General features: G+C 54.7%; 1 protein-coding gene across 1 annotated transcript in view; it reads left to right on the top strand.

Moving 5' to 3' along the window:
* Positions 1-3,496: 3,496 nt before the first annotated feature.
* Positions 3,497-15,358, top strand: part of JPH3 (junctophilin 3) — a 45,338-nt gene continuing 33,476 nt past the window's right edge. Inside the window, exon 1 of the mRNA XM_030956336.1 lies at positions 3,497-4,239. Coding sequence (XP_030812196.1) covers positions 3,858-4,239 — 382 coding nt within the window. The 5' untranslated portion in view covers positions 3,497-3,857. The remainder of the gene's footprint in view (positions 4,240-15,358) is intronic.

Raw genomic sequence — 15,358 nt, 5'->3', positions numbered from 1 at the left:
CTGCCTGTGTTGCTGCTTTTTGGATAAAATATTCTTAAAGGTTTTTCTCTTTTCAACACATTTTCCACTTAAAGTCCTTCTCTGAATTGATCTGACTTGTAATTGTTTTCTGATTCACTTTGAAAGTGGCAAGTAAATATACAGATTTTTATACATTACTGCTTTAAGCTTTACTTCATTTGCACATAACAAATAGAATCAAGCCACAAAGGCCTGTGCCTGGTGCAGTGAGAAATCCACCCTCACCTGCTGGAGTGAGGATAAATGTGGAATTCCCTCATGCTGCAGACAATATTTTTTTCCATTAGGATATTATCTTTCCCCATTCCCCCAAAGTTCTGAGGATATTTTAATATTGGCAGCTCAGGACCTCCAGCATCCACCGCTCAGCCAGAATCCCCCAAGGATCCCCAGGTTTTTATTAGATATTATGGATGTGGCTGCTTAAAGAAGCAGAATGTGTAGAGTCCCTGCTGCAGACTCTTCTTGCCTCGTGCTTTATTTCCCAGGATATTGATCCAGAAACTCTGTGGATCATTTATTTCCTTGTTGTTAATGACTCAAAGCCAATCCCAGTGGGATTCCAGTCAGGACCTCCAAGCACGACTGGAAATCAGATGGAGAGGGTGGATATAGCACTGGGCTGCAGCATTCCAGGCAGGAAAATTCCCTGGCACCCTGAGGCTCTGGGAGCTGGGTTAAGGTGTGGATTTATTGGTTGGGCTCAGTGATCTCAGAGGTGATGGAGAGGGAGTTTATACAGGAGAAGGGACAGGGGAGGAACAGCTTCAGACTGAAAGAGGGGAGGGTTGGACGGGATTTTGGGAAGGAATTCCTAATCGGGATGGGATACCAAGAAGGTGAGGCCCCAGTGAGCAGCCCTGGGAGTCCTCTCCAGACCAGTTCACATTTCCTCAGTGCTGCTGATGTGCAGGAGGCTGAGGGAAATTCCAGATTGGATTTCACAGCAGCCCTGAATGCCAGAGGGCTTTTCCCTCCTGCCATGCCAGGTCAGGAAAGCTGGGCTGCAGGATTTCTCCAGGAGATGTGACCAATTGCAGGGATACAGATGGTGTTAGATAGGGCTGACAGGTTTTTTCTTTAAATCCCTGGTGCATGTGTGGATGAGGAGATGAGTGAGATGAAGTTTGGGATGAAAAAATAATGATGAAAAAATACAATAAAAGGCAAATCAACTTCTAATAAATTGCTGATCATGGATGGGGAAAGAAAAAGGAGGATTGGGCAGTGGGAGCAATGGGTGTTTTCCATCCATGGTGGAAATGCAGAGCTCCAAAGGAAGCAGATTGTTGGGAGTTTCTTTTTCACCAGGTACCATTGAACTTGCTGTTATTTTAAGCACCTGCTTTATGAGGAGCAGCATCCCACGTTGGTCAGAGGGGGTCACACCTTGGTGCCTGCCTCAGATCCCACCAAATCCCCCCAAAAGAACAACTGGACAATAATTAGTTGGCTAATTAACATGTTAAACGACTATAACTGTCTAAAACTACTGAGAAAGCAACAGAAGGGGACTGGGATTTCTTTTGTTCCCTGCCAAAATTTTTATATGTGCTTAAGCAACTTCAGTTCTGGTGTTTTTCTTGGAAACTTTGGGGGTTCCCACCCGAATTCTCCCTCTGTGGGGAAAAATGTGAGTTTGCAGTTGCCAAAAAATGCAGCACGTGGAGTGTGGGATTTTTGGGGAAGGAAACAATAAAGCCCCCCAATGTATAAGGAGCACAGTTCTTGCATTCAGGACTCGGTGTAGCTTGAAAAGACATTTTCTACTGGAAAGAAATGCTTCAGTGGGAAAATTTCCACCCACTCCAGTTGCATCTCTTCCCTCCAGCTCCGAGAGAGAGAGAGAGGAAGGTTTTCTTCCAGAGGAGGGTGGTGATGTGTTTCCATGGATGGACAAGAAAATGCATCGAGAGAGGAAAAAAAAAAAAACCAACTGAGTGGGAAGACACAGCCTGAAAGTTGCGGGTGGGTGGGCAGTGAGGCAGGTACCGAGCACAGGCAGCCTTTCCAGAGGGGATGCACAGCCTGAATCCCGCGGGTTTCCATCACCAGCAGTTACACTGCTTGTTTGGTTTCTTTTTTTTTCCCTTGGAGTCCTGGCCAGGCTGGGTCTGGCTCAAAACCCCCGCTCCAGTAACGCTGGTTGCAGGATGCAAATCCGAGGTTTTGGGGAAGAGCTGAGTTTTTCCTCCATCTCCCAGGTTTTGCTTTATAAGCACTTGTGAGCATCTTTGATATCGTTCTCCAGCACAGCTCCTCCTTTAATACCGGTGCATGAATCCCCTGGTGTATTAACACAAATACATCGATATTTGCAGGCACACGAACCCGCACACGCATCCCGGTGCCAAAAAAGGTTCGGCACGTTCCGATCCAGGGGGAGCCGGACCCCGCCTGCTCCGGGGGCACAACGCGAGGATTCCAGGAGAGAAAAAACCCGGGGAGAAAAAACCCAGGGAGAAAAAACCCCGATATCCGCGGAGCGGAGCGCGGAGGGCCTTCCGATGGGCTGGGAGGACCCCGGTGGGATGCGCGGTGCTGGAGGGAGGGGAGCAGCGCCCAGAGGATCCGGACCCAGCCCGGAGCGAAGCACAGCGCGGCCTCTCCATCAATAAACAACCACCAGCCCGTGCTGCAGCTGCGGCGTGCCCGGGCCGCCACCGAGCGGGCTCTGCCCGGACACCGACGCCGTTCGGCCCATCCGCGGTGTCTCCCACCCACCTGCCCACGGGGGGCTCCGGCGGGGGATGCCGGCCCCTCTCCGCCCCGCTGGGGAGAGCCGGAGGGATAAATAAAAATGCGGGAGCATCCCGGGAGGCTGCGGGGGGCTGCGGCCCTGCTGGGCTGCGAGGCGAAGGCGACGCAGTTCCTGTCTCTTTAAATCCACCCTGAGCCCGGCGCCGGGAGCCGAGGCAGAGCAGAAAGCCCAGGATCCTGCTCATTAACGAGCGGGATTTATCCCCGTAGGGAGCCGCCGAGGCAGGGCTGGGGGAGGCGGCGGGGCGAGCCCAGGCCCCCCGAGCGCCCCGCAGCCCCCGGGCTCGCCGCGAGCATCCCCGGGCCGGGATGCGGGCTGGGCCGGGCGCGGCCAGCGCGGCCCCCGGCACTGAGGTTTGCGGCGCGGGGGGGGAGGGAGGGAGGGGGGCGCGGGGCGTGCGCGGTGCGGGAGCGGCCGGGAGCCGTGCGGGAGGGCGGCGGAGGAGGCTCCGCATTGCTGCTGCTGCCGCTGCTGCTGCTGCCGAGCCCCGCGATGCCGCCGCGCCCGCCGCTGCCCCCGGCCCTGCGCCCCAGCCAGCCCGGCCGGCGGCGGGGGGCTCCGCGGGGGCTCTGAGCATCCTCCTCCCCGGGGCTGCCCAGCGCTCGCTTTTTCCCTTTTTTTTTTTTTTTTTTTTTTTCCCTTCTCTTGGCATTTGGCCTCTTTTTTTTTTTTTTTTTTTTTTTTTTTTTTTCTCCTTTTCCCCCACCCCCGTTCCCTGCCTTGGATGGTTTTTAGGTGGAGTCGTTTGCACCAAAATCCAATAGCTGCTGCTGTTCTTGCTGCTATTTTTTTTTTTTTTTAATGATCCTGTTTCCACAGCAGGGGAAGAGAGAACTGATCCTCAACATACTCCCAGAGAATGAATAATCACAAGAAACTGGCTTAAGCAGCTCCCTGGATCTGGTGCATGATTTCAATTGAGTTCGATTTGATTTAATTTTTTTAATTTTTATTTATTTCTTTTTCCCCAAGTCATCGTTCGCATTTTATTTCCTGCATTTCTTCCTATTCTTTTTTTTTTTTTTTTTTTTTTTTTTTTTCACCTTTCGGGAGATTTGCAAACCGAATTACATGCATGTCCAGTGGGGGAAGGTTTAATTTTGACGATGGAGGGTCGTACTGTGGAGGCTGGGAGGACGGAAAGGCTCATGGCCATGGAATCTGTACCGGCCCGAAGGGTCAAGGTGAATATTCGGGCTCCTGGAGTCACGGCTTTGAGGTGCTGGGGGTCTACACTTGGCCCAGTGGCAACACTTACCAGGGCACCTGGGCGCAGGGCAAGCGCCATGGCATTGGCATGGAGAGCAAAGGGAAGTGGGTGTACAAAGGAGAGTGGACCCATGGATTTAAGGGACGGTACGGGGTCCGGGAATGCACTGGAAACGGGGCCAAGTACGAAGGCACCTGGAGCAATGGATTACAGGATGGCTACGGGACAGAGACCTACTCGGATGGAGGTAGGTGATGCGTTGATCCCTTCCTGGCTGGGGCAGGTGGAGTGGAGGGTGGTGGGGAGATCCTCCCAGCAGGGTTTGGGTTGGACTCTGGGAGTTTGCAACCTGCTGCCTTGGATCACCCTGCAGGAGAGAAGGAACCAGCCCAGCAGCCCAGCTCTTTGCCACAGGTAGCCCCAAATGTTCCATGGGGTCTCTGGGCGCTGGGTCCTCCCTCCTTCCTCTCCTCGAGCAGGTTTTTGGGATGTGGAAGGGGCTGTGCTGGTGGGGGGACACCCAGCTCTGGCCCAGAGGGGTCGGAGCACGGGGTGGGCCAGGCCTTGGGGACACAACCCAAGTTGCACATGGGATTGGCACTTCTGATTGCACCACTGGAACCTGTAGGATTTGCATGGGAACAACGCGGGGCAGGATGGAGGCGAGTGTGTGTGTGGGGGGATCTGGGATGGAGAGCTCCCAGCCAGGGGTGGGGGGCTCTGCTCCTCCTCCAGCCCCTCCAGAGGCAGCCCCACTCTCAACGATGCCAGGGAAAAGACTTTAATTCAGACAAGAGTCTTACATTCCTAGTTTACGGCTTAATGCTTAGCGTAGGGGCTCAGAGGGATCACCAGGGCTCCTCTCTGCCGTCAACACGGCTTAACGAGATGCTGAGGGGAAACTGGGATTAGAGGAAAAACAAGAAAACCCAATTGGAGCGATCAAACCCAAAAAAATTGCTGGGCTAACAAGCTTTAGGGCTGAACTGGGAGAAACAGCTGGCGCCGTGCTGTAAGTGGCTGTATCATCCTCTCTCCTGGGTTGGGGCTACTTCCACAATGGGAATTGCCACCATAATCCGAGGCAGGCCTACCTGCCAGCAGCTGGGGGGCCCTGGGCTCCGCTGGCCCCTGCTTTTCCCGGGAATGGTGGCCTCCTAAAGCAGGCTCTCAGGTTATTTTTAGGATGTTATGGTTTTCCATACGGCTCCAGTGAGGAAATTGCAGCGTCGGGAGCTCCATTGCAGCCTTGCTGAAAGGTGCTGCAAGACCTTGCTCTGGAAAGCCCAGTTTGCTGCTTTGTGGTTGCACAGGGAGGGGAGGTTAAACCTCACCTGCAGCTGCTTTTTTTTCTGTGCTCTCGCAGGGAGAGGCGGAACCACCTCGGGATTTTTAATGATAATTTGGTGCCGGTTGTTTTCTCCCAGAGAAAAAGAGAGTTGCAACCTTTTGTTTCAGCTGCCTGGAAGGATGCTGGGGACTGAGCTGGGATGTGCCGGGTGTGTGTTTGGAAGCCATGGATAAATCCCAGCAGTCCTTCAGTCAAAAATAAAGCTTGGGCAGGGAATCGTCGCCGTCTCCCACATCCGAGGCGCTCAGGAGGGGCTGTGGGGGGGTTTCTGCTTGCTCCCAACGTGGGTGCTGTCTCCTCCTGGCACCCAGCCCCTGCCTGGGAGGCTTGAGGGAGGACAGACACAAGTCTGGACTAACTACAGGTCTCTGAGGGCTGGGTGTTGCAGGGCTGGCCCTGTCCCCGGCCACGCACGTGCCCCCGCCCCGGCACACTCCCCATCCTCTGCAGCGCAGCGTTTTTTAGGGAAACCTGGGCAGCATCCCCACCCTGGCGTGGCTTAGCAGCAGTTTCAGCGTTTTCTGAGAAGCTACCAGAAGGAAACAGCGTTTCCTTCCATCTTGTCAGGCCAGCCCGGCTTCCCGGCGCTCAGGGACCCAAAAGCGACGTCGTCGTTCGCGTGTTTGCGATTTCGGGAGGAGGGAAGAGGAGCAGTGCTGGGAAAGGGCAGGGTCTGTGGCAAAATGCTCCCCCTGGGACTCTGCAAACCTTCCAAGGAGGAAGGAATGCCGTGCTGGGGACATGCAGAGTGCTGGTGGCTGTGGATGCTCCTCCACACCAGCTTCCCCCACCTCAGCTGGGCCACAGCCACCTCCAAGGCCACTTTCACCAACTCAGCTCCCAGCACGCAGAGGCCACGTCCCTTTCCCTGTTGCCTGGCTCCGTTCTGGGTGGAAAACGCCAAAGCTGGGCATCTCCAGCCTTTTTGGACACCAAGCCTTGCTGAACTTTGTGTGTTTGGGTCCCAGAGGCCGCTGTGTGCAGGAGCAGCGGCACCAGGGAGGCAACTGTAGGGAAGGATGTTTCTCATTAATCTATTCCAGTTATTACCTCCAGCAAACCGAAGTACCCAAGAATCCTCGCCCCAGCATCTGTCACTTGCCACCCACAGATAAATATTCATCCCTTGCACATCATTTTTTTTTTATCTCCCCAGCCCTGGCTTGGGGAATGGGGCCCTAAATGCGCAGCCATGCTCGGGGAGCCCCAGAATCCACGGATTTGCTCCACTTTTCCCATTGCAGGGGGAAGGGCACCCTGTGCTGGGAGGGCCGTTGGTGTCACTGCTGGATCCTGGCTGTGCTGGGTGCCGGGGGTGGCACACGGTGGCCCGGGGGCTCCCGCCAGCCCCGCAGGCAGCGCTGCCCCCGCGCGCAGCTTGCCGAGCTCACACCTCCCACACCGCGCCCGCCGCGCGCCCCACGCCCGTCCCCCCACGCCCAGCAGCCCCCCACGCCCTTCCCACACACTCCTGACCCCAGGGACAGCAAATCCTGCTCCCCCAGCCCGGGGGATTGGTGTCCATCCCTGCTGCCCTCCCAGGAGCCCACGCGTCCCTGGCACGGCTGGCACGCGGCCCCTGCGCCGTCCTGCTGTCCCCATGGCCTCGCTCGCTCAGACATGCCCAGCACTGCTGGCACAGCCTTCATCTTGCTGCCAAAAAACCTCCTGGCCCCCTCCAGAGCACCTGATGTTACATAAAGCAGGCTCCCAAGGATTGCCTCGCTCGGGTGCTGGAGTTGAAGCACTTGTCTGATTCACCCCAGCTCCGGAGTGGGAGCGGGAATTGCTCCCTTGCTCCGGGGAAAGGGGCTGCATCCACCGGCATCAGCACCTCTGTGGGGCTGGGGATGCTGGCACTGGAGCTGGGGGACCTGGGGCAGGGGGCTGGAGACCTTCTTCTGCTCAGGTCAGGAGATCAGGAGACATCACAGCTGCTTCCTGCCTGGGATGCTTTGGGGATCTCAGTGGTTTCACCCCAGGGACAGCTGGAGTTGTAGCTCCAGCCTTCCCATGGGAATCCTCTGCGTTGGGTTTGGGTTGAGCTGCTGAAACCATCATGGCTTTGGTGGGGGTGGGTGTGGTGGGGTGGCTGAAGGAAGCCTCCAGATCCGTTTTTGCCCTTTCCACCCCCAGCAATGCTATTTTCCTCCTCCTCCCACCTCTTCCCAGCTGAACAACTGGGATCCTAAACCAGACAGGGGCTCTGGGATGGGACCAGCCCCATCCTGGGCACCCACTGCCCAGCATCCCTGAGGGAATGGGACAGGCTGGAGGTGGCTGCTGTGAGCCAGCCTCACCCTGTTGCCATCCTGTCCCCATCCTGAATGTGCCACCCTCCCTAAATCCTTGTTTCTCGGGAGGGCTGCCCCGACAGGGCCGGGCGGCCGCACGGTGGTGTTCATCTTGTGTAATCTCCGTGCCCACTCACCTAAAATGAATCATCCTTTGATAGGTGAGGGAAATATAATTAGTGTTTGCATTGTTAGCACTGGCTGAGTAGGCAAGTGGTTTTTCTTGGCCCGGGCTGGGAAATATTCCTGCCGTGGGGAGAGGGGAACACGGGGAGCTGCCGGGGTGGGGCCCTGCCAGCCTGTCCTGCTCCATGTCCCACTTTCCCAGCCCTGCAGTGCCACTGGTGACACCTCTCTTAGCAGGTGCACCAGGAGCTACCCACCAAATGGCTGGGGAGTGGTTGAGGAGGGGAAAAGCATGAATATTTCCCAAAAGCCAGCATAAAGTGCTGCTCCAGACGGATGGAGCAGGAATGCTGGGTGGGACCTGCCTGCCTGGGAAGGGGCTGCATCCCCTGAGCACAGCTGTGCTTTGGGATGAGCCACCACCAGCCAGGAGGGTTGGAATGGGACACCTTTAAGGTCCCTTCCACCCCAAACCATTCCCAGATTTCACAGTGCCAGCGGCCTGGTGCCTCTCCCCAGCCCAGCCTTCCCTTGAGCTCCTGCACAGGGAACCCAGGAGAGAGGGCAAATTTCCCTCAGGATCTATTCATAGCACGGATGTCAGAATTACCTTAAAAGTACCAGCTCTCCCTTGTTTTGCTGCCGGGAAGGAATTGTTGATGCACTTCAAACAGTGGGCGGAAACAAGCAAACACAAGAGCGCCCTGATCCTCGATCCTCCCGTTCCTGCAGCACCCAGACACAGCCAGGGCTGCTCCCAACAGCCCCCAGGACCTGATAATCAATTTAAAAAGTCAAGATTTTGGTGATGAAGCTTCTCACTGTCTGGGTTGGCTCTAGAAGCTGCTTGCAGTGGTTCTAGGAGGGCAAAACCGGAGACGTCAGGAGCTGCCGCGCACAGAAAAATGAATCAAAATACTAAATGAAGGTTCTGACCAGCCTCATTAAAAATAAATGCTATGAACTCATGGTAATTACTTCTCTCACTGGAACATGCTGCTTAGTTTCAGGTACAGCTCAGGACAGAGGAAGAAGGATTTTGACCTCGGAGAAAAGAACATGAGACAGAAATTGCCAGACAGGCCTCAGACCCTCACTCCATCTTCCTGAGTCTTTTATGCAGGCTGAGATTCTCCAGGGAATTGTGCAGGAGCCCAGCCCTGGGGAGCCCACCAAACCCCTCTCCCTGACCCACAGCAGAGGCTGCCTTCTGCCCTGAAGCACAGTGCTCATGTCATTGCACTGGGGTGGGTTCTCATGGCTTTGAATGCAAATCTCAGGATATTTGCATGTGATTTGATATCCCATGGGGCTCCTCGTGGTTGGGTGACATCTGCTCCTGGAGCTGAACATTTTTTTTTCCCCTTTAGAAGCTCCAGCTTGTGGAATCATGTGATTTTGCAAGATTTTCAGCTTCGGTTTGGAAGCAAGGTTTCCACCCAGGCTATTGCAGAAAAGTCATTCTTCCAGGCTTGGGAAGCAGCAGACAAGAGCTAAAAATGCCTTCTGTTTAAAAATGCCTCGATTTTAAAATGAACCTGATGAATTTTGAATGCTTTGAGTCAGGTAACGCTGACGTAGATGAATGAGCTGTATTAAAGCAGGCATGACTTGGAGATGGAGGAGCTGGGCATGGTGAGCTTGGGGATGGTCTCTTAGGGGGGAACTCTGGGGTTTAGCATCTGCCTTGGGAGATTTTTTTTTGTCTCTTTGGGTCTGGTTTTGGTGTTGATTGAACTCCTGAGCAAGAAAGGATTTTTTTGCAGGAGTTTGCAGGAGTTACAGGAGAGTTTTGATGGTCATTTGCCCCTGGATTCAGCTTGTGAATTGTGTTTATCTCACAATTAAATTATTTTTAACAAAAAAAAAAATCATGAGCTTGCAGAACACAAAACTTGAAAGGCAAATGTTTCTATTTTGAGGCTTTATATTGGCTTTTCAAAGACAGATTCTGGCCTTTGCATCAAAAATCCTTAAAAATTGCATTGGACGCATGAGCATTCCCTGAGAACAGCCACTGCTTTCCCAACATTATTCCCTGAAGAGGTTCCACTCACTCTCAGCACACGGCAGAGCATCATGAATTTTCATGAATGAGTGAACAGCCAGAGCAAGGCCCCTCATTTTGCTGATTTCCACAAGAAGATGATCGCTGCAAAGGTATTATTTCCTGCTCAGGGCATCACCTGGGGCCTGCAAGGTGTTTCCCTGGCAGGAATAAGGGTCTGGAGGTGTCCAAGGCCAGGCTGGGGGCGTTTGGAGCAGTCTGGGAGAGTGGAAAGTGTCCCTGCCCATGGCAGGGGTGGGATGAGATGAGATTTAAGGTCCCTTCCAACCCAAACCTCTCTGTGATTCCACGGTTTATTTCACAGGGAATAAATAAACCCTGCTCTTGCCTCATCCCATCCTGGAGCAGCCTCCCAGCCCTGATCCAGGGGGAGCTCAGCCCCATCCCACCCCTCTGAGCACCTCCCACACCTGGGGGGATGCAGCCCCCAAACCCAGCAGTGCCCCCAGGCTGGGAGAGGCTGGGATCAGCCCTTGCTCCTGGATCTCTGCTGGGAACAGGAGACATCCCAGAGTCTGGGGCAGGATTGGGGCAGGGGGGATGAAGGGAATCAGCACTAGCCTGATTTCACTCTGCCTTTTGAGAGAGGCACATTGGCCTTAATAAAGGTGCTGAGCAATACCCTGAAGTGGTTTGCATCCCTGGGGATAAAACCTCGTCCTGCTTTTGACCCCAGCTGAATCTGCAGGGATTCAGCTGCCCTGGGAAAACCCTGGCCCCATTTCACCAGGGGATGATGGGGATGATGCTTCCTTGACTTTCCCTCTTGACAAACCCAGCCCTTCCCACTCCCAGGACAGACAATATGAAATGTCTTTAATTGTTTATTTCCTTTTAAAAGTTGTGTTTCCCCTGACTGCAGGCCGTGGAGCTTTAAGAGGAATCACAACTGGCCTGAGAGGCACCGTGAGCCCCATCAGAATCAGTGAAGCCAAGATTTGATTGTCTTTATTGTGGGTTTTTGAAGCCTTTCCTTCAATTCTGGCTGGAAAAGGCACTTCCCAACAGGTTTGGGGAAGCAGGAGATGCAGCAGAGTGAGAAGAGGGAGGGGATGCTCAGGACAGGCTTAGTTCTTCCTGAGGAACAGAGGAACAGAGATTTTCCCCTTGAAGCAAATAGCTGAAACCCCTTGGAAAACATTCATTTCCACACAAGATTTTTTTTTAACGATTCCAGTGAGGGAGGAGCCTTCACCTGCTGCTTGCAGAGTATCCTTGGGACAGGCAATGAGGACACAAATGTGTGCCCACGTTTGGGATGGGGCTCATACTCCCCTGAGGAACATTCTTGCCACCTGTGATTTCCCAGTGATTTTCCCCAAGGAGAAGGGCTCAGCAATCCCTGTTCCATGGGATTTCAGCCAGAAAGACTTGTGTTGTTATTTGCATCCAGAGGACGAGGAGGAGGAGGAGGAGGAGGAGGAGGAGGAGGAGGCTGTAGAAATCCATCTCCTCCCTGCAGCCCCCAGCTCCTGCAGAGCTTCTGGCTGTTCCAAACCCATCCCTGCTCCCATCCCTGCCCCTTCCAGACCCATCTCCTTCCAAACCTCACCCAAACCCAGCACCTCCACTGCTTGATTCCTTTAGATGGAGGCTCCCTGCCCTTAGAAGTGCCAGCTGACCATGCTGACAGGAGCTGTAATTCTTTCTTATTTATTTATTTATATCAGATTTCATCCTGCACCCAGGCAGGAGCACAGCAGCCCCTGGCAGCCCTCATCCTCCTCATCCTCTCCTCCTTGGCCTCCCTGGCTGCCCAGGCCTGGCTGTGCCCACCCTGTCTGGATGCACCCAGCATTAGCACTGTGACTAACACCCATCACGTGCTCCTGCCTGCAGATTAGATTTGCATACTCAAAAATCCATACTTTATTCCTTCCCCTGTGTAAGCAGTTACCAGAGCATATTTTTGGCAAATTAGCAGCCACAGCAGAAGCATCTGACTGTGTTTTCAGCGTGCCTTGGTGCTGGAAAGCCTTGGCAGGGCTGGAGGGGATCATTGGCTGTGGATTCCCAATCCCTGTGGTGCTGGACACAGGCAGTGTCACTGATTCCCACATTCCCAGGTGGGCGGTGCAGGTGGCACCTCCAGCCATCCCTGCCATGCCTGTGGGGGTTTGGGGCAGGGTTTGGGGGGTGAGGGCAGCAGCTGGGCACAGGGCAGGGCACGGCAGTCACCCAGCTGGGCACGGTGGGCAGCTCAGGAGGGGGGTCCTGGCAGAAAATGTGTCCCCACGGCCATGCAGTGACCAGGGGGTTGAGGGAGGGGATTCTGCCCCTCTGAAACCCCACCTGAGATGCTTTTCCAGCTCTGGGGCTTCCCAGTGTGAGATGTGGAGCTGCTGGAGCGATTCCAGAGGGGAGCACAGAGCTGCTCCAGGGCTGGAGCCAGGCTGGGACCCCTGGGGGTGCTCACCTGGAGAGGAGAAGCTCCAGGGAGAGCTCAGAGCCCCTAAAGGAGCCCCAGGAGAGCTGGAGAGGGACTGGGGACAAGGCATGGAGGGACAGGACACAGGGAATGGCTCCCACTGCCAGAGGGCAGGGATGGATGGGATATTGAGCAGGAATTGTTCCCTGTGAGGGTGCTGAGGCCCTGGCACAGGGTGCCCAGAGCAGCTGGGGCTGCCCCTGGATCCCTGGCAGTGCCCAAGGCTGGATTGGACAGGGCTTGGAACAATCTGGGACAGTGGAAGGTGTCCCCCCATGGCAGGGAGTGGGAACAACAGGAATTTTAAGTTCTCTTCCCACCCAAACCACTCTGGGATTCTCTGCTCCGTTGCTCAGGAGTCCCCACAGAGTCAGGCAGAACATTTGGGGGCACGTTTTTCCCATCAATTCCCTGGGATGGCCAGCGAGGATGTCCCCATTGTCACAGCATCAGAGCTGAGGCTGGGTGAGCGCCCTCCAGCCCTCTCTTTTGTCCCAGGATTCTCCCCTTTAGGATGGGTGTTCCTGGGATGATTTGTGTGTGAATCCTCCTGGGCTCTGTGATATTGAGCAGCTGGAAGGGGATATCTGTAAAACTCCCTCCTCTGGTTGGAATTCAAGAGCCCAGCCTAATTATTGCCATCGGACATCTTTAATTAATATGCTGCAGAGGCCAGAGATAAGAGGGGGGCTGAGCACACCGGGAAGGATCCTCTGTGAGATAAATCAGCAATTTGTAAAACCTAATTACTTTGGCTTGGAAAAGTGGAGGGGCACTTTGGACCACGTCCCCCTCCTCGCTGGGATTTTGGGGAGCTGGGGAATGCTGCTGGTGCCCAGCACAGGAGGACCTGGCTGTGCCTCAAGGATGGGACAGAGCTCCTGCCCTTTGCAGCCTCCTGCTCCCATTTTCCAGGCAAAGCTGGGAAGCTGCTCCCCTTTTGCTGATGGTTTTATCTAACCTGGGAATATTGACCCAGCATGCTTGGGTTTTCACTCAGTGTTAGGGATGGAGAAGGAATTTTTCCCAAATATTTGTCTCGTTCTGAGGTCAGGTTGTGATAATGACACAAGTGTGTCCGCTGCCGTCAAAGAGCTTCACAACATCCCAAATTCCTGCCTGGGTGTCTCCAGATGAGGAGCTGGGAGAGGGCAGGTCTGTGCAAACCTCCCGTGGGCTTTATCCCTGTGTTTGCCAAAGGGTTCATCCTGCAGGACATGGAACCAGCCCTGTGGGTTTGGGAAAAGCCTGGGAGCAGCTGTGAAGCTTCTCCTTAATGGTGTTCCTGGAGTGGGGCCAGAGGGCCCAGTGACTACAAAATGCCAAATCTTGGGTATGGGCAGAGAGGGGAAAGAAAACACAGTCATTCCAACCCAAAAAAATTCTTATTTATATCTCCTTCCAACATCATGGAGCAGGTTTATGTCCACGTGCATGATCCCACCTCAAGCCAGAGGAAATCCCTCGTACCTGAGCAGCTCCACATCCTCCCCTTGGGCTTCCTCCTGTGCTGTTCAAACTCCAGCTGTTCCTGGGGGAGCTCCTTGGGATGTTTATTTGTTATAAAGCTGGATTTCACTGGAATGAGTGCTGCACATCCCCTTTATCCAGTGGCTGGGCATCACTGTGAGGTTTCACCATCTCTCCATAAGCAGGAAAGGATTCCAGGTCCAGGAAATTCCTGTTTGGGACAACCAATTCCAATTCCTTGGTTGTTCCTTCCCAACCATGGAGGATAAAGACCTTGTCAGTGAGAGGGAGCAGTCCTGGATCCCCACAGTGCTGTATCCCAGAGGGATGAGCCAGAGCTGGAGATTTCTCCTCCCCTCCCCAGCAAATTCCCCAAAATCTCTTTGGCAGAGGAAGGGAAATGCATGGAGAGTCGCTGTTCCTGCCTCCCGCCATCCATGGCCAAATCCTGGAGATCCAGGGTTTGAAATGTCATGAGTCAGGGAAGGAAGGAGCTCTGCTGGCTGAGGAAGGGCTCACATCCCTGACAGGAAGTGGAGCTTTGATCTGCTGGTGGCCATGAAGCTGCCCAGATGTCTTGGTGGCTGTCGGGGACACGAGTGTGGCCTCTGAGGCAATCCCTGGGGATAATCCATGCTGGGGAAGGAATGGCACCCACAGAAGGACAAGCAGGATGGAGTGGCTGGAAAATCCACCTTGCCAAGGAGATGCCAGGACTGCTCCTGGCAGCTGTGCCATTCCAGGAGCAGGTTGGGAGCCAGGCAGGGATGGGATGGCAGCATCCTGAGCACCTCAGCCTGGCTGGGGACAGGCACAGCTGCAGCTGGGACCTGCTGGGACCAATTTTCCACAAGTGCTCCAGCCCACAGAGCTTTGTTCTGCTCCCTGCCAGTCCCTCAGGTTCCAGCACAGGGCTGTGATCCTTCAGCTGCTGCAGCTGAATCCAGGAAGGGCTTTCAGCTGCACGTTTGCCAGGAGATGAGGAGGCTGAGGGACCTGTGTGGGGTCAGGGCTTGAGTGAAAGGATTCAGCCAAAGGAAAGGGAGATCAAGATTTGGGCAGGGTGGGATCTGGTGGATATCATGCAGGAACTGTTCTCCCTGTGCCCCTGCCCATACTGGCATCTTTCCCTGAAATCCCCTGAATCCATCTCCAGGAAGCAAGAGCGTGGTGTGAGGACATCCTGGGGGCTCCTTGGCAGGGGAATTTGGGGCTTTGGGGGGAATCTTTCCCCAGGCTGCTCCATTGTCCTGCTGAGATACTCTGGGACAGAGCCAGAAAGGGAAGAGAGGTGCTGCCAGGTGCCCAGGGAATGCAGGGACACCTTGGCAGGCTCTCCCCTGCCACAGCCACCATGCCAAGCATGGGGAGAGCTGTGGGTGCATGGCACTGGTTGTGTCCTGTCCTTGGGGACACCACAGGGGACAAGGCAGGCTCACTGCTCAAACCCCCCACAGGACATGTCTGCTGTGTCCCCTGAGCTGCATCTCACAGGTTGTCCCCCATCCTTCTCCCTGTCACCACCTCCTCTCCCTGCCCTGCCAGTGCCTGCCCTAATCCCAGTGCTAATCCTATAAACCCTCAGTAAATCCTGCCTGCCCCTGCCTCCCCACATCCCTTCTCCAGGGC

This window comes from Camarhynchus parvulus, chromosome 11 (genome assembly GCF_901933205.1).
Source record: "Camarhynchus parvulus chromosome 11, STF_HiC, whole genome shotgun sequence".
Taxonomy (NCBI): domain Eukaryota; kingdom Metazoa; phylum Chordata; class Aves; order Passeriformes; family Thraupidae; genus Camarhynchus; species Camarhynchus parvulus.
This window is presented reverse-complemented; position numbering and strand designations above follow the sequence as displayed.